Source organism: Rhipicephalus microplus, chromosome 2 (genome assembly GCF_043290135.1).
Source record: "Rhipicephalus microplus isolate Deutch F79 chromosome 2, USDA_Rmic, whole genome shotgun sequence".
NCBI lineage: Eukaryota > Metazoa > Arthropoda > Arachnida > Ixodida > Ixodidae > Rhipicephalus > Rhipicephalus microplus.
In genome coordinates, this window is record NC_134701.1 from 35,426,308 (window position 1) to 35,450,364 (window position 24,057).

At 47.2% G+C, this 24,057-nt stretch overlaps 2 protein-coding genes across 3 annotated transcripts in view; both read left to right on the forward strand.

Moving 5' to 3' along the window:
- The window catches only part of arr (low-density lipoprotein receptor-related protein 6), a 345,664-nt gene that overhangs the window by 219,064 nt on the left and 102,543 nt on the right, over positions 1-24,057 (forward strand). The gene's annotated exons all lie outside the window — the stretch shown is intronic.
- Positions 21,376-23,488, forward strand: LOC142796214 (uncharacterized). Its single transcript, XM_075886376.1, has one exon. The coding sequence runs from the start codon at positions 21,512-21,514 to the stop codon at positions 23,348-23,350; it is 1,839 nt and encodes a 612-aa protein (XP_075742491.1). The 5' UTR covers positions 21,376-21,511; the 3' UTR covers positions 23,351-23,488.

The window sequence follows — 24,057 nt, forward strand, 5'->3', positions numbered from 1 at the left end:
ATTGGAGTGTCAGGGTACACGTTGGCATCACAGACCCCGTTGTAGGCCTTGCTGTCTCCATCGCTTAGGAAGATGGTGAACCGCAGGGGTGTCTCATAGTCCACAGTCCTCTGCCAAATGCGCACTGCAGCTTCGGCCTCCATGGCATGCGAAGAACAGTCGCAATTCTTCTCACAAACGGGATGATGAAACGCCTGCCATGTTTCTTCATCGCCTCCCATGTCGTTATGCAAACTGCACGCCAGGCAGAAGTTGGAAAGCACTTCATAGTCCAGGCACAAACCAGTGTCCAAGGACACTACAGTTCCCACACCATTGTGGCTTTTGTGGCCTCTTTTTTGCCATGTGCCGTCAAACATGACTGGCACGTCACTGTTACCAGCCACCTCTTTGGTGACGCTGCGTGCCCTTTGCATGTTTTCACAGACAGCCTTCACTGCCGCACTGTGAATCTTTTTGCCGATAGCATGGAAGGTCTTATGGTGCATAGGGTTTGGCAATCCAACTACTGCACAAAATCGTGAAAGTTGCTCATGCCCGATACCGACGGCACGCGCTGCAAGCACCACTTTCAGGTTCACGGCAAAGGCGTCACGCGAACTCCCGCTGTCGTAGCTTCTGCTTGCACCGCGGCCGCCATCTGACGCGACCCGCTTCGACGAGTACGCGGACGAAAGGATGCTCTCCGAGCACTCCGCATTCTCGCAGTGTAGCTCCAGAAACGCCGAAAGGCCTTTCCGCTTTTTATTCGGTGCCCGAACTGCGAGTTTACTCTCGTGACAAACGGGGCATGCCGCGCCTGCGACGACGGCCGTCAATGCACCCAACTCGCACAGCACTACGCTTTCGGCACGATCGGCATTCGGCCTGACGTCGTTTTCGAATAACGCGATCTTTTTCTGCGATGCACTCACAAAATTCACTGCAGCGTTGATCTCGTCGTCGCAGTTGCCATGGTCGACGTTGCCGTGGTCGATGTTAGGCCTACCGGCCGCTGGCCCGTCGCGGACATTTTCGTTGGCGGTGGCTTTCTTGTACGTCCTCCGCCGCTTCCCTCTGAACTTGTTCTTACTTCTGTATTTCCGATGGTCGGCAACGGCCTTTTTCGGGCTTGCCATCGCACGAAAACAGCGAAAAATAACTCCGGAAAACAGTGAAGCGAACTACGGCAAGAAAACACGGGTGCTGTCAGCCAATGGCGGCCCTGCGTTAGTAGCGCGCGGTTTGAAACGGCGGGAAAAGACTGTTTTTGTTGCTTTTTTTTTAGATTTTTCGTGAACGTACGAGACTTCAAGAACCGGGATCGTGGAGAGTAAGGACAACTCTACACGAGCCAGCGGCCGCAATATGGCGGACAGCTCTCTTCGCGGCCCCGCGAGCACGCGAACAGCAGCCCGTTTTGTGTAAATTTCGTGATGCCGCGCGTCACTGCCGCTCACTCAGACGCGTTTTTCACTGACTTCTGATGCTTATTTCGCTGTGATATTTTCAGATGTCAAAATATAATGTATAAAGATGATAAAGCAACAAAAAACAGAAAAGGTGAAATTTGGAAAAAAAACGCGACTTTTCGACCCGCGTCTCCCCTTAAGGCCCCCTAGCAGAAGCAGCACACCCCTTTGGCCCCGGCTTCACGTAGACGGCACCCCTGGGCTGGCCCACCCAGGGGAAATCGGCAATCACCTTTTCCTATCTCTCTCTCCGCCAACATCTTCGTCTTTTATCCTCTTCAAATCTATCCTGTCTTCTAATTTCTTCTGTTACTTCCCCAATTTCATGGGTGGCTTGGGTTAACCTTGTGCAACTACCCAACCTAGGCCTACGCGCATTAGGTTATCGTAGCGGTGTATGGCTGGCGTCTGCATGTTTCGCGTTTCATGAATCTTGAAGCGTCCCCTCATTGGGCTCAGTGGTGGGTGGCTGCCATCGTTACTGAATTACATTCCTCTATCATGCATAGAACCTTTCCACTCCTCAGTGATCGTGCTGCTTCAAAGCGCGTATGCACCGAAGAATTTTCCTTTTTCAGCCGACCCAAAAAAGTATTTCCTCGCTATCATGTTGTACACAGTGAGAAACCCAACAAAACAGCCAGAACAGTGTCCCCGCTCATGGTATCGCAGTCACTGACAGCCGCGTTAGGCGATGGCTATAAAGTTATGAAAATGGCTAGTGGCGACCTTTTTTTAGAACTCCATGACAAAACACAATTTGACAAACTAAAGAATCTTGCAACATTCGGCGACATTCCCATCAGCGTAACACCTCATCGATCCATGAGCTCTGCACGTGGAGTTGTTTTCAACACAGACCTCCTTGGCCTGAAGGAGGCTGAACTCCTCGAGGGCTGGAAAGAACAAAATGTGACCAATGTGAAGCGAATCGTCATCCGAAAGAACAATCAAGAAACCCCACGAAACACTTGGTACTGACCTTTGCCACCAGTGAACTACCACAAACAATAGAAACTGACTATACAAAGACACCGATCAGACCCTACATACCAAACCTCCGCCGATGTTACCAGTGTCAAAGGTTTGGCCATGGCTCTCAGAGCTGTCGTGGTCGACCTGCCTATGCCAAATGTGGTGACCAAGGCCACGTCTCTGACAAATGGAATGAAACCCCACATTGTGTAAGCTGTGACGGAGACCACGCGTCATATTCACGTTCTTGTCCACAGTGGAAAAAATAAAACGACATTATTACGCTGAAGATTCGCGAAAATATCTCCTTCAAGGAAGCACGCCGAAGCTGTTCGGCTTTTCATGGCACAACTTACGCTGATGCGGCGCGTCAGGGGGCAGCATCGCATCACCCTCCGCCACTACCTAGGACCACGCAAAGTGAGCCATCGGGTGTGGTGGCCGCCCCCATGGTGGAAGCAGCCAAGCCTGCTCCACCTACCAAGCCAGAGACTCAGGCGACTGCAGGGTCGTCGGGTTGACCGACCACGTCTCACCAGGCGAGGTCGCAAGTACGCCACAGCAGCTTGCGAACGCGGGCGTCCAGTGCTTCACATGAGGCAATGGACACAAACACGGTATCTCATGTGCCGGAAATGCGGCGTGGCACCCTAGAGCGCGCTAAAAAGAAACCAGAAACCAATGACAGGGCCCGAAAACGGCCCTGCTACTTAAGTTACAACTTCCCACTTGAACAGCCACTTCATTTCCGTACACACAGCACTACTTTCTATCAAATATGGAAACATGGATTGTACAATGGAATGTCAGAAGCTTTCTCACAAACCTCGACGATGTCCAAGAACTTCTACACATTCACTCACCAAATGTGCTGTGGGTACAGGAAACACACTTAAAATCTAAACACACCAACTTTCTACGCAGTTACATTATTTTCCGAAAGGACCGCGATGATGCCGTGGCATCATCTGGAGGTGTAGCTGTTATAGTTAAGCGAGGTTTAGCATGTAAACACCTAAAACTCCGAACGTCTCTTGAGGCAGTGGCTGTTCGAGTGGTGCTTCTAAGCAAACTCGTCACCATTTGCTCTATATACATACCTCCACATTTTCAACTACACAAACATGAATTTCAGTCCTTGATAAATGAACTTCCCGAACCCTATCTTGTTCCAGGGGACTTTAATGCACATAACAGGCTATGGCGCGACTTTCATTGTGACTCCCGAGGTCGACTCATTGAACAGTTTCTTCTCTCTTCAAGCGCGTGTCTCCTGAATCGAAAAGAACCAACCTATTATAACCTCGCTAACTATACCTATTCCTCAATAGACCTAAGCATAGTATCTCCGTCACTTGTGCCTCTACTTCACTGGAAAGTCATCACTAATCCCTACGGAAGTGTCCATTTTCCCATTGTTTTGAGCACACCTACATCAACTGAATGCTCGCCCCAGGTTCCGAAATGGCTATTAAGCAAAGCCAACTGGGAACAGTTTTATACCATCACTCATTTAAAATTGGCACGACATATGCACTTTAAGCATATGTCAACTACTTTACAGCGTTTCTGATTGATGCAGCAACAAAATGCATCCCACAAACGAATGGACACCCTGGAAAACGACGTGTGCCATGGTAGAACACAGAGTGCCAAAATGAATGCAAGCAGCAAAACAAAGCATGGAGGTTGCTTCGGAACTCACCGACAGCCAAAAATTTTGACACTTTTAAGAAAATGAACTCTCAGGCCAGGAGAACGGGTCGGCAGGCCAGAAGGGAAAGCTGGCACAAGTTTTTATCAGGAATCAATTCATATACTCAAGAGGCTAAAGTCTGGAACATGATTGGTAGAGTAGCAGGAAGACAAGGGCATTCACTCCCACTCGTAAACACACAGGGTGACAGCCTGGAAGATCAGGCGAACTTCCTCGGTGCACACTTCGAGCAGGTGTCTAGCTCGTCACACTATACAGTGCAGTCCACTTATAACGATACCACATATAACGATATATCGGTTATAACGATGGGTCGACTTAACAGTCTCATTTTATGCTTTGGGGCTATGGGGAAAAAAACCATATATAACGATATGTTATCCACCGCATATCGGATACAACGATGAAAAGTTTGCCGTGGACGGCATGTTTCATTCAGAATAATCGTAACATTTAGATTGATAAGTTCCTCTGAAACGAACTATGCCGAGACAAGACGAAAAGTTAGCGTAGGCGAGTACGTATCTGCCGCCACTGCAGCACAGCGCCGGCAGCGCGTCCCGGCCGCTCAAAAAGTCGAGGAGAGCATCGCGAGTTGGCGCGACGCGCTACAGATGGCGCCAGCTGTGTCACGTTTTGCGCCTCGCCGAGCGTCGACCGCGGAGAGGCTGAGAGAATTTAAAAAAAAAATGCGAAAAGCAAAGCGCCGCGCTCCGCGGCTCCCCGCCTTCTACAACGGCAAGCCGGCAAGCTACTCGTAGCTTTCCGAATGAAAGCGGGAAAGAGAGAGAAAATAAAAAAAGCGAAAAGCAAAGCGGCGCGGCGGCATCGGGGCGGGGCCTCGTTGGCATTCCGGCTGTGTACCTCTGGCTGTGCTTTCTTCCTCCCACTGCTCCCACCCCGCCGTCGGTCAGTCTCTCTTCCTCAGCGAACCAGTGATGCGTTCTTCGGAGTAAGAAATAAAGTCTTGTTTTTGACATCCTACTATCTACAATATTTATTAATTGGTGAAAATAGCGAAATGAAGCCTGGAGCTACAAAAGGTACGTCGGGCGACGATTTTTTGGCGGCAGTCCAGATATAACGATCACCGGTTATAACGATCATATTTTTAGGTTTTCTCGATATCGTTATAAGTGGACTGCACTGTACTGTAGCTTTTCAAAGATATAAAGCAAAAATAGAAAAGCAGAAACTAGAATACAAGTGTACAAAATACGAGGCATACAACCAACCTTTCAACTTAGCTGAGCTACAAACATCACTAAACTCCTGCAGTAATTCTGCCCCAGGCCACGACCATGTCATGTATGAAATGTTGAAAAACCTGTCGCCCGAAACGTGAAAAACTTTACTCTCCCTATACAATGCTATCTGGCTTTCTGGCACCATCCCTACTTCTTGTAAAGAGGCCATTGTTATCCCTATTTTGAAACAGAGCAAGGACCCTTCCCCAGTTTCAAGTTATAGGCTCATTACACTAACCAGCTGCCTTTGTAAACTTTTTGAAAAAATGATAAACCGCTGACTTTTATATTTCCTTGAAACACACAATCTGCTCGACCAATTCCAGTGTGGGTTTCAAGAGGGTAAATCCACCACCGACCATCTGGTGAGTATCGAGGCACAGATCCGAGACGCTTTTGTCCACAAACAATACTTCCTCTCTGTGTTTCTCGATATCGAGAAGGCTTACGACACATGTCGTTTTGGCATATTAAGAGACTTGTCTCACCCTGGTGTGCGCGGTAGAATGCTTTCCATAATCGAGAGTTACTTGTCCAATCGGACATTTTGTGTGCGTGTGGGAAGTGTTCTCTCCCAAACATTTGTTCAAAAAACGGGAGTACCGCAAGGCGGTGTACTTAGTTGTACACTTTTTATTATCAAAATGAATTCCTTGCACCTGTCCGTCCCCTGCAATATGTTCTATTGTACATATGTCGCTGACGTTCAGCTTGGCTTTAAGTCATGCGACCTGGCAATGTGTGAGCAGCAGGTTCAGTTAGGTTTGAACAAGGTCTCCAAATGGGCAGAAGAAAATGGATTCCGACTGAACCCCCCAAAAAGTACATGTGTCTTGTTCTCCCGAAAGAGAGGCATGCACTCAGAACCTGACATTCAATTGAATAGTCAACGTCTGTCTGTTAATGCCGAGCATAAATTCTTGGGCCTAATTTTGGACCACAAGCTAACCTTCATACCGCAAATCAAGTATCTAAAAACAAAATGTATAAAAGCCATGAGTGTTCTGAAAGTGTTGGCACGTACTACGTGGGGTAGCGACAGGCAATGTCTCATGAATTTGTATAGGAGCCTCATTCGCACACGCTTAGATTATGGGGCCGTTGTTTATCAGTCTGCGACTCTTAAGTGCTTTGAAGATGCTGGATCCCGTCCACTATTTGGGCATCCACCTTTCTACGGGTGCTTTTCGCACCAGCCCTGTAGAAAGTCCTTACGTTGAGTCAAATAAGTGGTCGCTTCATCTGCAAAGAACTTACATGTCCTTTGTATATTGTCACACAGCAAAGGACGACGCAGTTGTCTATGAGGAAAACAAGTTTATTGGAGCGAACCTGTGCTCCCCTAACTACTGAAAAAAATACACAGGCGGCGAAGCAGCGGCCAGCAAAACGACAGGCACGCTAGTGAGCGTCGGCGATTGAATGACGCGGCATCGGCTGTGCGGGAATTGATATTCTTCGGCGCGAGGGTTTCTCGAATAGTCGAATTGTATCGAGAACGCCGTGATAGCTTTGTTAGAAACGCTGTTCGTTTAAACAGCGCTTCCAACAAACAACGCTTGAAGCGTTGTTTCTATCGAACAACGCTTAAAGCGTTGTTCGATAGCGTTTGTTCGAAACGCTGTGGTAGCGTTTGTTCGAAACGCTGTGAAAACAGTGATAGCACAGGCCGGCGCAGCCAGGCCGAAAAAAACAAAACACAAATAAACAAACCCAATGCATGGTTCGCGGCATTACCATCCCCGTACCTCTCGCAACGTCGACGTCAGTGAGAAACTTCTACGACGCTATTTCGGACCCTACCAGATTCTACGACGTGTTGGCGAACTAACGTACGAAGTGATCCCCGATGGGGACTCCCGTACATCACGTAATGCCGCGAACGCATATCCAAGGTCCTCTCGATCATCGAAGCCTCGGTGACGAACTCAGCGACGGTCTTAGGGGGGTTGCGGATGAGTCCAGCGAAGAGCTCTTGTTTAACTCCCCGCATCAGAAAGCGCACCTTCTCTCTTCTGCCATTTCGGGGTCAGCTCTCCGGAACAGCATCTTCATCTCCTCAGCGAACAGTACAACACCTTCGTTAGGGTGTTGCATTTGCGTCTCCAACAAAAGGGCGGCTCGTTCTTTCTGCACAACCGTAGCGAATGTTTTGAGGAATTCACTCTTAAAGACAGTCCAGTTGGTTAGGGAGCCTTCATGGTTCTCAAACCACGTTCGAGCTGCATACTCCAAATAGAAGAAGACATGACGAAACGTTTCTTCGTCATCCCACCTGTTAAAAATGCAGACGCGCTCCAGCTTCTCCAGCCACTCTTCCGGGTCTTCACCAGGAGATCCTCAGAATGATGGGGGCTCACGAGGTTGTTGCAGAACGACGGGAGGGTTGGTAGCGCTGGTCATGGTGCCTGCGTTGATCATCGTGGTTTTTACGTCTTCTTTCCTTTTTTTTTTATCCGGGAGCAGTCCAAACTCTGGCTGAAGGCCTTGCTGTCGGCGGCTGACGCAAGTTGGGCGTGCTTGTCGGCTTGGCAATGGCTTAGGGTTCATGTACCCCGCACCTCCACCAGATGTCACGCAGCAAAGGACGACGCAGTTGTCTATGAGGAAAACAAGTTTATTGGAGCGAACCTGTGCTCCCCTAACAACTGAAAAAAATACACAGGCGGCGAAGCAGTGGCCAGCAAAACGACGGGCACGCTAGTGAGCGTCGGCGATCGAATGACGCGGCATCGGCTGTGCGGGAATTTATATCCCTCGGCGTGAGGGTTTCTCGAATAGTCGAATTGTATCGAGAACGCCGTGATAGCGTTTGTTAGAAACGCTGTTCGTTCGAACAGCGCTTCCAACAACGCTTGAAGCGTTGTTTCTATCGAACTACGCTTGAAGCGTTGTTCGATAGCGTTTGTTCGAAACGCTGTGAAAACAGCGATAGCACAGGCCGGCGCAGCCAGGCCGAAAAAAACAAAACACAAATAAACAAGCCCAATGCATGGTTCGCGGCAATATTTCCTTAAGGGGGCAGACTGCTCTTTGGGACCAAAAAGTGACAAAAAAGTTCATTTTTTAAAATCGACATATTTGGTTTCTGCAAGTATTTTTCTATCTCTCTGCAAATTTTCACGCACCAGGAAGTAGTAATTTTTTTGTAATGTCATTTTAACTGTCCAGATTCTTGGTGCTGTTAACATGCAGAACCTGCAAAAAAATGGGGAACCGACTTTGAGGCTTCTTTATAATTTGCCAGCACCTTTGTCTAAAGCTCTACTACCAATTTATGAGCACCTTTATGAGGATTGCAAAACATGCGCACCATCATTGTTGCTTTTTGAAGAAACTGTGTGTTTTCAGTTTTTTCCATTTTTCTCAATAAAGTAAATTTGTGACTATTCAGTTTTGAGGCCTCAATATCTCTGCAGCTAGGGCAGGTACAACAATAATTATCCTTGCAGTGGAAACCTGTATGTGTGTAGAATGCAAGTATGAAAGCAGAATTTAGAGCACATGCCTTTTTAATTAATTACTAATCAGAATTGTAACACAATTCCAACTGCTTTTGAAAATGTATAGTTAATTTTGCTGCAAAATAACCAATAAAGGCCTAAAAACAAAAACCTCTTCCATACTTTCACTCTATAGTCATTAGTCTATGTTGGCATATCCTAAATATCACTTTTAATTAAGCACTTTTTTTTCTATGGTGGCCTTAAACAATAGGGGGTGAACTTAAGGTATCTCAGTAACAAAGTGAGTTACAGAAAAACTAATTAAATATTTGAAATCAGCAGAAAAAACTGCATAACCCTTTGCAGTTTTATCAAGATCACCGAAGAAATAAACAAAAAATGTCTTAAGACCAGTCTGCCCCCTTAAGGGGGGGGGCTACCCTGGAGACCGAACTTTTTTATTTTTTAAGATACCTGGATGAAACTTTCAGGGGTTGTTCACTACTATAAAACTAGCACAACTGCTAAGTTTCACGAAGCTGTGTTTCTTAGTTCCAGAGTTATTGAGGTTTAACTGGATGCTTCACATGGGTGCCTGAGGAAGAGTCGTGAGAAATCCCAGGACATAGTAGAAAGCTGAAATTCATTGTGGTCATTCCTTGATAGCTATCCCAGGGCGCTACAAAGCCGTTTTTTTAATTCCCCCCCCCCCCCCCCCCCAAAAAAAAAATTTTCACGCAACTTTGAATTTGATGTAACCAGTAATGACCAGATTCATCAAAAATTAATTGTTTATTATAAATTAACAGCACCAATTTTCAAAAAAAGGAGCTTGTTACGCCCTTGCAAGGTCATTCAGGAACAGAATAAAAAAAACGGCTCACAAATATGATTAACGGTTTTCGAGTTCTTGCTTTCCTCAGCACCACAACTAGCAAAAAAATCCGTTCTAAGAAAACAGGCCGAGAAAGTTCAAAACACGTGTTTTCTTCAAAAAGCTCCAGCACAGTAGCTAGAAATGTCCTGGCGCACTCTTTTCTTCTTTTGCCTGGCCTCCATCTTCTCTTGGTGTCTTTTAGAATTCTTTTTTAGGCGTAAAGCGTCTTTTTCACGAGCTCGCTGGATGGCCAGATGACCTGGTTGAAGTCCAATGGAGTTCGAGATCACTTGGGTTGCTTTGCAGCAGCCCGCATTGTAGCGCAGCACTGCTTCATGCAGTGCTGTCTCTACCGCGATCAAGGATGAGTGTTGTTCCTTCGGCATCAGAGACCACAGAATGGAGTGGAATGATTCTGATGCATTTTGCGTCTTCGCTCCCAGGCAGCGCTGAAGAAGCGACTTTTGTACAGTCTTTCATAGATGGGCAGCATAGCTGCAGCGACATAGTCCGGTAGGCTGTGTTTATGTTTTGGCTGTGGCTCACGCTTTGCCTCTGCAGCTCTATGGCGGCACCACGATTGAGCCCCCTCTGGGTAAAGTTCATGGTGAGGGTCCTGGTCAGTCGATGTGACGAGGTGATATGTTGCCATCACTGCACGCTGCATGGCTGTTAGGTCAGTTGAATTGTTTCTCAGGGCCCAACCATAATATCCTGTCAGCTTTTCAATGAGGGCTTTAGTCAGCTTCCCCTTCCCACTCAGTGGCTTATCACTTTTCTGCACAATGTTTAGAAGAGCACTTCCAATCCTTTTCTGAACATGGTTCAGACATTCTTCTTTTACAATTGGCACTAGCCCGTACACATTCTCTTCTGTGAGGGCAGCGAAGGTACGGCTGTCTCCGTCGGACACAAGAGTGGTGTACCGCAGGCCATGCTTGAATACAGACCGCCCAAAGAGAGTCAAGCCTGCCTCCACTTCCATGCTTCCCGATTTTGCGTCTGTGTTTTTTTGGCAAATGTGGTGCTTCTGCCAGCTTTCGTATGCTGCATCTCCAGGTTTGGGCCCTGTTTGGCATCCAAGGCAGTGGTTCGAAAGAACTATAGCATCTAAGATGAGACCTGTAAAGAAGTCAATTACTGATCCCACTCCGATGTGTGATGTGTGACCCCGCTTATGCCATGTGCCATCGTACACTACGGTGATGTCCTTGCAGAAGCTGGGGTCCATTTCTTTATATGTTTTGATCACTGCTGTGACAGAATCAGCATAAAACTTTTCCAAAGCGGTGGCCTCTGGCTTCCTGAACGTCTCTTTCAAGTGCTTTTGAAACGTCTTGTGGTGAAGACCTCTGTAAGAGATGTTCATGGCAGCCCAAAAGTCATTAAGAGCTGTTTGCCCCTTGCCTATTTGCTTTATAGCCATTATGGCGCGGACATTTACATAGAAGGCCTGCGTGTCCTTTTTGCGGGGTGATGTCCATAATTTATCGACGGTGCCACAAGAGGCGCACACGACTTCAAGTTTTCAAGTTTGTTGCAAGTCCAAGCTTGGTGCTCTCCCAGACAGTCATAGCACCTTTCAAACATTCTTTGCACACTGTGCGGCTGAGCACGACGTTAAAGATGTTCATTTGAACGAGTGAAAAAATGTTCGCCCTCACTTGTCACTGCAGGTGCAAGAGCCGGCTGCATCAGTTGAAATTTCTTCTGCGTCGCCGGCGTAGACTCGAGTTCAGCGTGAACGGCGCCACGACGTTTCGCATTCGCATCGATTCCTTCCTTCGTTAGGAAACGGGTCCGTAGATGAAGCGACGGTCCACTCACGCTCGATGGCGGCACCGATTCAGACGAAGTGCTGGGTCCGGCGATATCAGAAGCACTTGGTGTCACACTGGATGGCATTGATTCAGAGCACGTGTCGAGCCCGGCGATCTCGGAAACACTCGGTGCATTTGCAGCTCCAGCCACACTCGATGTGTCGGATTCTCGACTGGCGACAGCCGACAACACAGTTCCGTCGCTGCAAGCGTCTACGCAGTCGGCACCCGCAGGAGAATAGCGGAATTTCGATGATCGTGCAAGCTGCATAGCGCACCTCCGCGCACCGGACTTCCGCACTGACTTCGGCTTCGTTGCCGGCATCGCCCGCAACAACAAAGACGAAAGGCACAGAACTAGTGCAAAAAGAAAAAAAAAAAAACAAGAGAAAATGATCGAAAAGATAATACAAGGCGAAGAGCGGCTCGTAAGCAGACGTCTGTCGAGGCGGACGGAGCAGAGAACAACAACAAAGCGAGCGCGCTGGACGCGCCATTGAGAGGAGCGACCGCCCCCGCTGCTGCACAGCAGCCAATGGCGGGCACGCTTTCTCCCGCGAGATATGAATGCGCTGCTCTAGCCAATCAGCGCTCCGCATCGCATCGCGGGAAAACGCCAATAGCGTCTCAACTGTGCTGCCGACGCCATTTTGCAAGGCGGCGAACGAGAGAGAAAGAATTCACGGTCAAAACAACACCAAGATGGCGCGGGACGACCGCATGGTCCGGGAATGGCGCGCGCGCGAAGTTTGGTTTGATTTCGGGATTTGCGCCTGTTTTGGACGCCACGGCGGCCTCGAAAATAGTAATTTTTTTGCACTTTGCGGTTGAATTAGGTGCTGATAATTACAGAATAGGTAGCTTATGAGACATACAACCCAAAAATGTGGTTTTTCAAAAACCGACTTTTTAGCGATTTTTCGGTTTTCAAAGGCCGCGTCCCCCCTTAAGGTGAAAGCAGACAAGAAGCACCCCTCATACTCTACTATTAATGATTTGTCGAGCCCCATTCTGTTTCAAAACAGGCCTTCAATGAGGCAGCCCTTCTCAGTTCACCTGAAGGGTCTAGCGGAGGAAACTGGAGTGTCACTTGAACACAGTTTAATGGCTCCTGTAGCGCACCCGCCATTGTGGCAGTGGCAGACTATAGAATGCGATGTGTCTTTCCTAGAAGTTACAAAACATGCGCCTATTGCCCATATCCGAACATACTTCTTGAAGTTTAACACAAATACACACGTCCTGAATTCTTTACAGATGCCTCTAAGTCTAACTCCTCTGTGTCCTGCGCTGCTGTTGGCCCATCCTTTTCGGATTCTGGCCCCCTACATAAAGGCACAAGTATCTTCACAGTGGAAGCTTACGCGATACTTGTGGCAGCTAAACACATCAAACAATTACAAATACAAAAAGCAGTAATTTATAGACTCCCTCAGTGTGGTAACGGCTCTGCACAATCTTTAAAAAACAAAAAAAAAAACCTGTCCTCGTCTCACTTTACTCCATTTTATGCACACTCTACACACTCAAACAACATGTTGTAGTGTGCTGGGTGCCAGGGCACCGTGAGATTCAAGGCAACGTGATGGCGGATCAGCTTGCTGCATCCCTCCACGAAAGCACCGCCACTACACCCATATTAATCCCGGCCCTTGATCTCAAGCCGTATCTCAAACGAAAGCTCAGGAACTACTGGCAGAGCAAGTGGGATAGACACATACAAAACAAACTACACGTTATCAAGCCATACCTTGGCCATTGGCCGCCAGTATCAAAATCACGTCATACAGAGGTAACACTAACGAGGATCAGGACAAGACACACCTACACGACACACTCATATCTTTTGTCCGGTGGCGATCCACCATTGTGTGACAGATGTGGTGAAACATTCACAGTTCTTCACATTTTAAATCTGTGCAAACAATTAGACACTCTTAAGAAAACAACACTTTTCATTACCCTACCGACAACATATACCTTTACACCCTGCAATGTTCGTCGGTAGGGAACCACTGTTCACTCATAAATCGGTGATAGCTTTTTTTAAGAGATGTCCGCTTTTACCATGTCATATACCCAGACATTGCGTAGCACGACCTCTCAAGAGAGGTTGCTGCTGCAGCGGCTGCATTGAAAAGCACTTGCCTCGCGGCCCTTGGACACAAGGGCGCTGATGAGGCACTTGTGCTAGTGCCAAATATTTTTACACGTATTTTATTATCAAAACCTTTGTCACGTTTTTTTACTATGCATATCACGCCACTCTCATGATTTTATTGATTATGTTTTTGCCCGCATTATCGTGAGGAATTTTAAGGCCCCTCTACAGCCACGCAACATATCATTGTCCACATCTCTAGTCATTGAAATGGCGCTCTTTGGCCATCAAATGGCCTTTGCGCCATAAAGCGCCACACGTCATCATCATCATCTGCGGTCAATATCTTTGTTGCCATGCGTGCCGCCGGGCGCACTATGTGATGGCCTCGGAGACGGCGCGCAACTTGTTGGCGTGCAATCTCAAAGGTCTAGACTAGTAAAAGCTCAAATTGTTGAGCGCACTCATGAGAGCTCTGCGATTGCCTGCGTACCTCCCGAGTAGAGAAGGCCAGGCAGGGCTGAGAAGGAAGGTATGATATAATTGTCCGTAGTGATCTTTGCACATGGCGTGTCACTAAATTTGTGGTACGAATGGTTTGATGATGTTGTAGCCTGAACGCTGACAAAACTTCAGAAAACCATTTCAGAGTCCCTTTAGGTTTGTTCTAAAGGCATTGAGCATATTTGCTGTATTTACTCACATAATTCTCTCACTTTTTCTTACGGAAAACCGATAAAAAGTTGGGAGGTGCAAAAATTACACGTAGAAAATTTATCTGGATAACGTACAGGACGGTGAAAAAGTAAAGAAGGAAAAAGAAAGCGGTTTTTAATCGGAATTAGCACACCAAAAACCAACTCTAAGCTTTGAGAAGTACTAATCAAGACTTGCCTCTACAATAAAACCACAAGTTCAACACAAGGCAAGATTTATTTGCTGACACAAAAGTCACTAGCCACTAGTGTCTCAAGAACCCTTGTGCGGAGACCCTTGATATTTTTCAGTTTCAGTTTATTGCTCTCAAAAAAAAAAAAATACAAGATCAACAAATTATACAGGGGAGGGTCTTAAAGTAAAAAAAAAACTGTAGTGGGACCCTCGGTTATTATACAAATATAGAGAATAACTGACACAGCAAATGAACGAAATGTTTGGCAAAATCAAAACATGAGATAAAAACATTTACATTTACATCAGTGGAACATGAAAAAGTGCAGCAGGGAAAAACTAAAGAACCAAAAGTACAAGTAAAAAAAGTTGGTCTGACAATAGCTATGACATGAGTATAATTAGTGCAGGTAGTGATGCTTAAACGGACTCTGAAAGTTCCTTCACCTACCCGAAAGGAATCGTGAGGAAATACCAATACATATCTGGCGCCGAGAAAGGGCACCGTTGGCGTCACACATTCAGCTTCACCGACTTTTGTCATCTCCTTTAGAGGCGCCCAGCCAGCGAACGGTCGAGGGTGACAAGCGAGTGGACAGGAAAACGGGACACAGGGAGGGGAGAGAGCGAACAGCGTGAGAAGGAGTGTTGAAGCACTGCACCTACCCTCTTCTACCCTCTCCCACAAAATGGGCCGATTGCTAGGGGCGAGGATAAGCCTGGGTGCCCGCAGCTGTTGCTGTGGGAGAGAGAGATAACACCTGCCGGCGCGCGGGGACCGCAGTAGATAACGCCGAATGCCTGACATAGCCCAACTAAGAAATGCATTCGCATTGAAAAAAAATATATGTTAAGTCTATAATAATGGCTGAAGTAGTGGTCCAGAAACTTTGTAGTGCTACTTTTGTGCCAGGAAAGCGCATTTTTCATAATCAAAACATGTTTTAGTGGTCCGCATTGTCTTAGCACACTTAAAATTACCCGCCTCAAAGTGAAAACACTCGCGTCACTGTTGCCGTGCGTAACGTTGCCCAACTTTACAGCGCGACTGCTGACACTAGTAGCAGCAGAGCAAAAGTGGGAGACAGCAGCAACAATGGCTATTGAACAATCTTCTGCTATGACCTTTGAGATGGCAGGCATACCGTATTTTTGCGCATATAACCTGCCCCTGCATATAATCCGCACCCCCACTTTCAGCTCACCGAGAAAGGCAAAAAAAATCCTCGCGTATTGCCCGCACATTTCATATACAGGAAAGGCTGTACAAAAGCTACTGCTCAAGCAACATAGCACATATGTAGACGAAAAAAGCTTTATTTAGCAAGCAGAATACGCTGTCTGCAAGAACAGTCACAAATCACTCACTGTTGCTGCTCTCGCTAGAGCTATCACTTGAGACACAGTTCTCACTGTTATGCACAAGGTCATCTTCGGTTTCATCCATGTCGTTTGTGATGCAGCATTTCTTGAAACTTTTTCGCACCATCTCACCTGGAATGGCCTTCCATACCTCGACAATCCACTTGCAGAATAGGACAATATCAGGCCTTCGGGCTCGTCCTGTCGGCGTCAAGTCGTAGAGGCCTTCGGCCATCCACTCGGCGTAATAGCGCTTGACATGCGCTTTGAAGGGCTTGTTAAGCGACACATCTAGAGGCTGCAACATTGTCATTCCACCGGGTATCACAACTAAGTCGGTGCTGTTGCGTGAAAGGCGGTCCTTCACTTCCTCAGTTATGTGGCCGCGGAACGAGTCAAGAACGAGCATGGACCTCTTTGCGAGCATCGCACCGGGCCTCTTCTCCCATACCGTCTTGATCCAGTCCACGAACAAGTCACTGTTCATCCATGCCTTCTCGTGTGCCCGCACCACCACACCGGCAGGCAAATGAATCTTTGGTAGTGTTTTCCTTTTCAAGATGACGTACGATCGCAGTTGCGTGCCGTCGGCGAGGGCACAAAGCAAGACTGTGATGCACAGTTTTGTGTTGCCGCCGGTCAGCACGCTCACCGAACTGCTGCCCGTCTTCTCTTCACTTCACTTCACTTTATTACCTTAAAGACCCCGGCGAGGGGGTATTACATAAGAAGTGGGTTAACAAATGGAGGTTACAGAGAGTGATCTTCTGACAAACAATATGTATTTATGTTTTGCGCAAACGTTGATGAACACGTGATGGCTGCAATGTCACGGGGAAGGCTTCCAGTCCACTGCTGTGCGAAGAAAAAATGAGGCAGCAAAAGTAGTAGTGCGAGCGCCTGCGCGTGCGATTGAATAACGATGGGTTGTGCAGTGAGATATGCGCGTTGGTGGGATGATGTAAGGTGCTTGATTGAGGGGACTGTGAAAGAACTTCTGAAACAAACAGAGGCTGGCGATGCGGCAACGCACAGAAAGATTAGCAATATCAATGTCACGTTTTAGGGATGATATGCCTATGTCGTATGAATAGGTATATCTGGTGTGGGCTCCAGATGAGCGCTGCATATTCTAGTTTAGGTCTGATGAGCGATTTGTAAGTCAGAAGTTTTAGGTCTAGTGGTGCGTGACGCAAATGACGCTTTAGGAAACCGAGGGATCTGTTCGTGGATGATATGATGTTGATGTTTGTGTTCCAGGAAAGGTCAGATGTTAAGGTGACGCCTAGGTATTTATATGACTGAACTTGTTCGATTGCGGAATTAGAGATTAGGTATAAGAATGATAAAGGATTATCTGGCATTGAAATGAGACGAGTTTGCATTTAGTGGGGTTAAGCTTCATTAACCAAAGATCACACCACTGTTGCACGAGATCCAGATCCTGTTGGAGTGTAGTTCGATCAGAAATGTTAGTAACAGTGTGATATATGACACAGTCGTCAACAAATAAACGGATATGGAAAAATACATGAACAGGAAGATCATTAATATATATTAGGTACAAGAGGGGTGCGAGTACAGATCCTTGGGGGACGCCGAATGTTACTGGGAGGGAGCTAGAACGGGTATTTTTAATACCCGTTCTAGCTCGTTGTGTCCAACGGCATTTCAAAATAAACAGGAGTTTCATCCGCATTGCCGATTTGCGAGAAAATGTAATTGTGCTGCTTTTGCAGGCCAATTACATATCTCTGGTACTTGGGCAGCTTCTCCTCATAAGAAGCCGGCAAGCGTTGTAGTCCGCCGTCTGATTGAGAGCCTTTGCCGCTTCATAAAGCGGTGCAGCCATGTGCGGCTCGCACGGAACTCGTGAGGTAGGCCTAGCTCTCTCGAAAGTCCCCGCGCTTCCACTTGGGCCATCTCGGTCGATACGGCGTGACCCCTGCTTCTCACATCTTCGATGAACTTTACTAGCTCCGCCTCCAACTCAGGGTAGGCACCGATCTTGGGGCCACAAAATGACCTACGGTCGTGGTGCGCGGCTTGTAGGCTCTCTTTCTTCTTTCTTCACTGTCGCACGCAGGACTCGTCCAAATAGATAGTTGTCAGTGGTCAGTGAACATACATCTGCATAATTTTTCTCTTCGTGTTATTTGAAGCAATTGTTGTAGGTGTGATATGTTTGATAAGCATTCATATTTATTAGAAACTTAGATAGTGCAAGAATCGTTTGGAATATTTTGCCATCTGCTCCGAAAACATCAATAATTGTTCCAAACTAGCATTTTTTTCTTCTGCAAAAACACTCATGTCCACTTCGAAATACCGAATTTTTCCGCTCCTGAACCAACTCTAAAAATCCAAATGTCGCTTCCATCGCTGCAGACTTACGGAGAGGGATGGAGGGCAAAGATGACTAAATATGTGATTTTTCAATTTTCATCTCAAAATATTCCAGAATAACTAACATGTGCGTCCATGAAGTGGCAAGTCTTTGCATGCAGTGGAAAGCATTTAAAAACAGCCCCAACCCTAATTCCATGTATACTGTGGCAACTCGAACTTCATAGGGTTCGTGAAACCACAATGAAACATCCCGGTTGCAATATTCCCTGCTTCAATAAAGATTAGGCATACCGGTTTTGAAATATTTTGGCACAATATCTAGTCTGTAATTAATGACGCCCGTTTTAAATCGCAGCTTTTTGGGTTCGCTAGCGACGATGCGACACCATTGGCCGCTATAGGTACTAACATGTGACATCAGTGAAACGTTAGGTCAAGAGAGGAATGGAGTGTTAGTTAATTTTGCTCCAAAGTTATAGATTTATAGGAACCTAGAAAAGAAAAAAAGTTATAACAGAACAGTATTTGTGCTTCGAGTTGTATGCTGTGGAATCTTGGCAAGTGAACTGCTTGGCTCAGCTTTCAAGTACATCTGGGCTCTGTCATGTGTGTATTCTTGTCCTGATGCCGGCTGCCTTGGCTCGTTCGGCACAGCTAGTGTGGCATCCCAGTTTTTGTTTACTTTATGCATCAGGCTGTGTTCTACTGCGTGTTTTCGGTGGCTTAGTTCTCGCTGTGCCAACCATGTGCGTCAGACTGTGCCTCGCAACTTATCTAAGTGGAAACAATGTTAGCTTTCACAAGCTACTCAGCGAGCCTCGGCACAGAGCAGTGTGGCTTTGAGCTATCAGCTGCAATGGCCCTGATGGTATGGGCACACGAGTGGAGGCTCATGGTCAGGGCTTCTGCAAGTGGAGGTTCTGCCACGCAGTCTCGATACGAGTGCTTCCAGGGCACAGGCTTCTTTGCCATAGTCACCGCCACCGCTGTCTTGTTCTGATGATGGCCAATCTCACACTCACATGGGTGCCTTGGTGTACAGCTCTGCTCTTGCAGACGACGCTGTAGTTGGGAAAGGTCGGTCATCCTACACTGTGTGTCCGGGACGTTATGGTATTATTATGATTGTGACAGCACCCTAATTGAAACAGTATGGTGCTATGAACCACGGACAATTAAGGCTCAACAACATCGCTGCGTCACCATGTTTTGTCGACGACAGAGACTATTCATTGGCTGTCATAAAGGGACGTAAGTTGCACATTTGTTGGGAAAGTGAGCTGGAAAACTGAAATTACGCTTTTTTAGTTATTCAGTCAGCCCAGACGATCAAGCAGGCCGAGGTATAGTATTAAATGGATGGTCAGCATTCTGAATATGCATGTAGTTGAAAATTTTCAGAAAATGTTTCTCGACCCCTTCAAGTGGTGTTTCCTCCGAATGCTACTTTTTGTCAGAAAACAGGGGTGGAACTGCTGTGCCAATTGCGCCATTGTGCGCCAATTTGCCCTGCTGCGCCAAGCTGCGCAGAAATGGCAATTTGCGCGAATATCGTCTATTTATAGCATTCAACGCCAAATTTAGCCGAGTGTTGTCGTCGTCCGGGCAACACTGAGCACTGGCCCCACACTAGACGCAGCCGCATCCATAGCCACGGCGGCCACGGCAGTTCGGTGCGCAGTGCATTCATGGTTACCTCGTGCTTTTCCGGAAGGCTGTCATCAGCATGAAGTAAGTACTTTGAACAGTTATGTAGTGATATAACTTGAGGCATGGCCTCTGGAATTTTCAGCTGCTACAAGTAAGACGAACAATCCCTTCGCGTCTGTAGGTTTTTTTTTTTTTTTGTTATTGCGGGAGTACGCAGTTACTGTGGTGATTGAAGTCTAATTGTTCGGGACCTGCACGATTTTTTAAAAAACAAAATTGTAGGGAAACTTGCACTCTTGCGCGAAGACATGCATCACGAAGCTGTTGCAGGCGAGCATTGACTGACTCATCTTCAATAGCACGCCGTGCCATTCGGATCGCGGCCACTTCCTAGGCCATGCGAACTATCCCCCCTGTTCTGTGCAGATAGACAGCTCCGCTGTTAATAACGGCCTCTTTTGCATCAGAAGTTCATTTGAAGCCGAATTTTTCACACTGCTTTAATGAAAGAAGTAGTGTGGCGCTAAAACAATTGCGTGCAGAGCGTAACACAGAACACAGCCGCCGTACTAGTTCGCGTGCCAACGAGGCCCGACTCGGCCGCGAAAGCGGGCGTCTCGATGGGATGCCGTGCCCACTTTCGCGTCTCTTACGCAATGAGGCGTCGTGAAATCGCCTCCTTCATTAGCTGCGTGCCTTTGCCTGCCTCGGTCGACGCAGCGGCGGCAGTTTGCTGCGAAAATGGCGTCATATTGTACGGCGCCCGTCCTCGCGTTGGGGCCTATCGATGCGCCTGAGACCATGCGCGCTCGGCGAGTGTTGCGCGGGCAGAACACGTTCACGGTGCTTGATTTTACGGTTGAGGCGAGGGCGGCAGCGTTCGTGTCGGGCCTTGCCGGCGCGAGCGGGGCGGAGCACAGCATGCAATTGTTTTAGCTCGAAACTACTTTACCAAAAAATTTTAAAAAGCAGCCATCGTTAGGAACATTGTGTTGATTATTATATAAATAATAGCCAAAAAGTCTCTGCATTTAAAGGAAATGGCAAAAAGCAGGTTTCAGTCCCGAGTAAAAAGAAATATCAAGGTGCCAGCTCCTATTCGATAACACAAATAGGAACAATAATAGGGGACACTGCCCCTACTTGAGTCCCTGTTTTGTGGTGAGCAAACTGAGAGTTGTTGCCGGTTTTGTTTGAAGACAGTTTTTGACGTCTGGCTTTTTTCTTTTGTCTAGAGCGGTGCACCAAGCTGAACACTGATGTGTTCACGAAAAAGGATGCCAATGGAGATCTGACATCACTGTGGTGTCAGCCAACTTCTAAGGACAGCGATGCCTTTTGCACACTTTTCTGCACTACTGTGCATTGTGGGCAACATGGCACTGCAGCGATATACCGTCACGCAAGCTCTCAGAAGCACATCGCACAAGCGAAGAGAAACCGCAATGCAGAAGGTGCTCTTACCAAAAGTGCAATGATTCAAAGCACACTGGACCTACACAGTGCAACAGCGGTGTCCCTTCAAGAAAAGGTCACAAAGGCAGAAACTCTTCTTGCCCTTTCTGTGGTCTCGAGCAACCTTCCGTACACATTTGGAGATGTAGCAACGGCGAAGTACCCCCCCCATGTTTCCAGATTCCGAGACGGCAAAAGGCTTCCAGTGTGGACGCAAGAAACTTTCATATACCATTTCTGATGGGCTTGGGCCATATTTCAAAGCAAAAGTTATTAAGGAGCTCGACATTCCCGACACATTTTACAGCATCATGATTGATGAGAGCCCAATCCCCGAGGCCAAGGTGCAACAACTGGATGTGCTTGTGCGATATTATAGCACTAACACCGAGAATGTTGTAGTAGAGCATCTCCAGTCATTTCATTTGGGTCACGCGACCGCTGATGAGCTCTTTTCGTGCATTGAGGATGCCCTCAGTGATGTTCGTAAGAACAATATGATATGTTTTTACAGTGATGGCCCAAATGTCATGAAGAGCCTAAAGCGAATGTTAAAGACGGAAGTGAGCCCCAACATGGTCGACATTGGTGAATGTGGGCTCCACAAAGTCCATAATGCCTTTGCAGCTGGGCTAGATAGCTTCGGTGCGGAAGTGGAGTCGCTTGTCACTGACGTCCACTACTATTTCATGTTTGCCACGAGGCATGCAGGCATGAAAGATTTGCAGAGGGATCTTGGAGTGCCCCAACTAGAATTTTTGCGGCACGTGAGCAGCAGATGGCTGACGTTGCTTCCTAGCGTTGAACGAGTGCTCAAGTCGTATGATGCCCTCACGGCGTTCTTCTCCAAGGCTGGACAGCCGAGGTCTTCATTGTCCATGAGGCATGGTCGGCTGTCTTCCGCGTTTTCAGACAAAGCACTGCTGGCAAAGCTGCTTTTTCTTCGTAACGCAGCTCAGATATTTGACAGATTCCAGACACTGTTCCAAAGCAAGGACCCCCTCGTGCATGTTGTCTATGACGAGATGGTGGCTCTTGTAAAGCAGGTCCTTGGAAGGTTCGTACGCCAAGAGTCATTTGCAACGGCTAGTGGGGCGCAACTGAAAGAACGTGATGTACACTCCGCTGCAAACTGCAAGGCAAAACCAGAAATTGGCCTTGACACGGAGCTGTCAATGGTGCAATGGAATCCTACAGAGAAGAAGGCATTTTACATCGGTGCAAGAGCCTTCTACATCACCTGTGCCAAGCACTTGATTTCGAGGCTTCCACTCGACAACAAGCTGTTGTTTCATTTAAAGTTTTTAAACCCAGCCATAGAAGGGAGTTCGACGACTCCTTCACTGTGCTATGTGGCTAACTCCCTGATCTGTGAAACCAGTGACTGGGAATCGTCACCTAATGTAGTCACTCATTTGGTGAGCATGTTCTCACTACAGACGCCTGCTGGGCAGGCTAAGTACCCGAAGGTCACCAAGCTTGTGAAAGCAGTCTTGTCGCTACCTCACGGTAACGCAGACTGTGAACGAGGGTTTAGTGAAAACAGACAGACAGTGCACCATCGAAGCACATTGTCTATAGCAAGCATTTCTAGCCTTCGGCAAACCAAGGCCTTTATGAAAAGGTACAGTGGAGATGCTACAAAGGTGCCTCTCACCAGGGACATCCAAAGAAGTGTTGAAAAGTCCTACAAGGTGTACCGGGAGCGAATTGAACGAGAAAACGCTGCGACGTTCCAGAAGCGAAAGCATGAGGAGGAGGAGCTAAGTGAACACTGCGAGCGAAAGAAGCTGATCAACGAGAAGTCGAGCCTCCAAAACCGACTGTCGTCTCTCAAAGCTCTGCTTGCAAGTTCACAAGAGCTTATAAGCGAAGGTCTGGCTGCTAAAGACATGGACAAAGTGGAGAGTGGCAATGTTTTGCTGGGGGATGTGAACTCTAAACTGCCCTCTGTGCTTGAGCGAATCAAAGCAGTTGACTTGGCTCTTCAGTCTATGAAGGCAACCTGAATCCTTGTGAAAATGGTGTTTGTGTGCACATCTCATTACGTGGCTGTGTTGTGTTTTTGTGTTTAGCGGCAAGGTGCTGCAAGCCAATTGCCACCTGTGGTTCTTTTGGCACTGATGTTTACTCTTGTACATTGTCGTCGTGATCTATGTAAGTGGTGTTGCTGGAAAGTGCAATGGTTTGGTTCAGTACACATAAAGCTTTTCCCCCATGATGTTGTGCTTTCCATCTGTTTTCGACTGAAATTATTAGCTTGTCTAAGGCGACTACTGTTTCTAGTGTCTGCCCTTCTATTTTTATTTCCGGAAGTTCAGCGAAAAATTTTTTCGTTTATTGCACTCCTAAACAATTCTGGCCAATTCTATTTTTCTAGCAGTTTTTAGATTAGTTGCTAATAAAAGTGCACTCAGCCGCATTTTTTAAGGCCATCACTGCGCTCCAAAACTGCTCCGAAATAGCCCCTAAATTGCTCCAAACCTGCTCCAAAATGGGATTTTGCTGCTCCAAAGCTGCTCCAAAATAAGACTTTTGCTGCTCCCGTGCCTGCTCCAAAAAGCTAGACCCTGCTTCCACCCCTGAGAAAAGGAACATTCTCTCATTACCCGCTGAAGCTATCAAATGTATACTTTTGTGACTTCTTTATAGATAGCATGCACCCTTTCTGAAGCAAAAGAATGTCGTTGCCACCAGAATGGTATTTTTACTACAG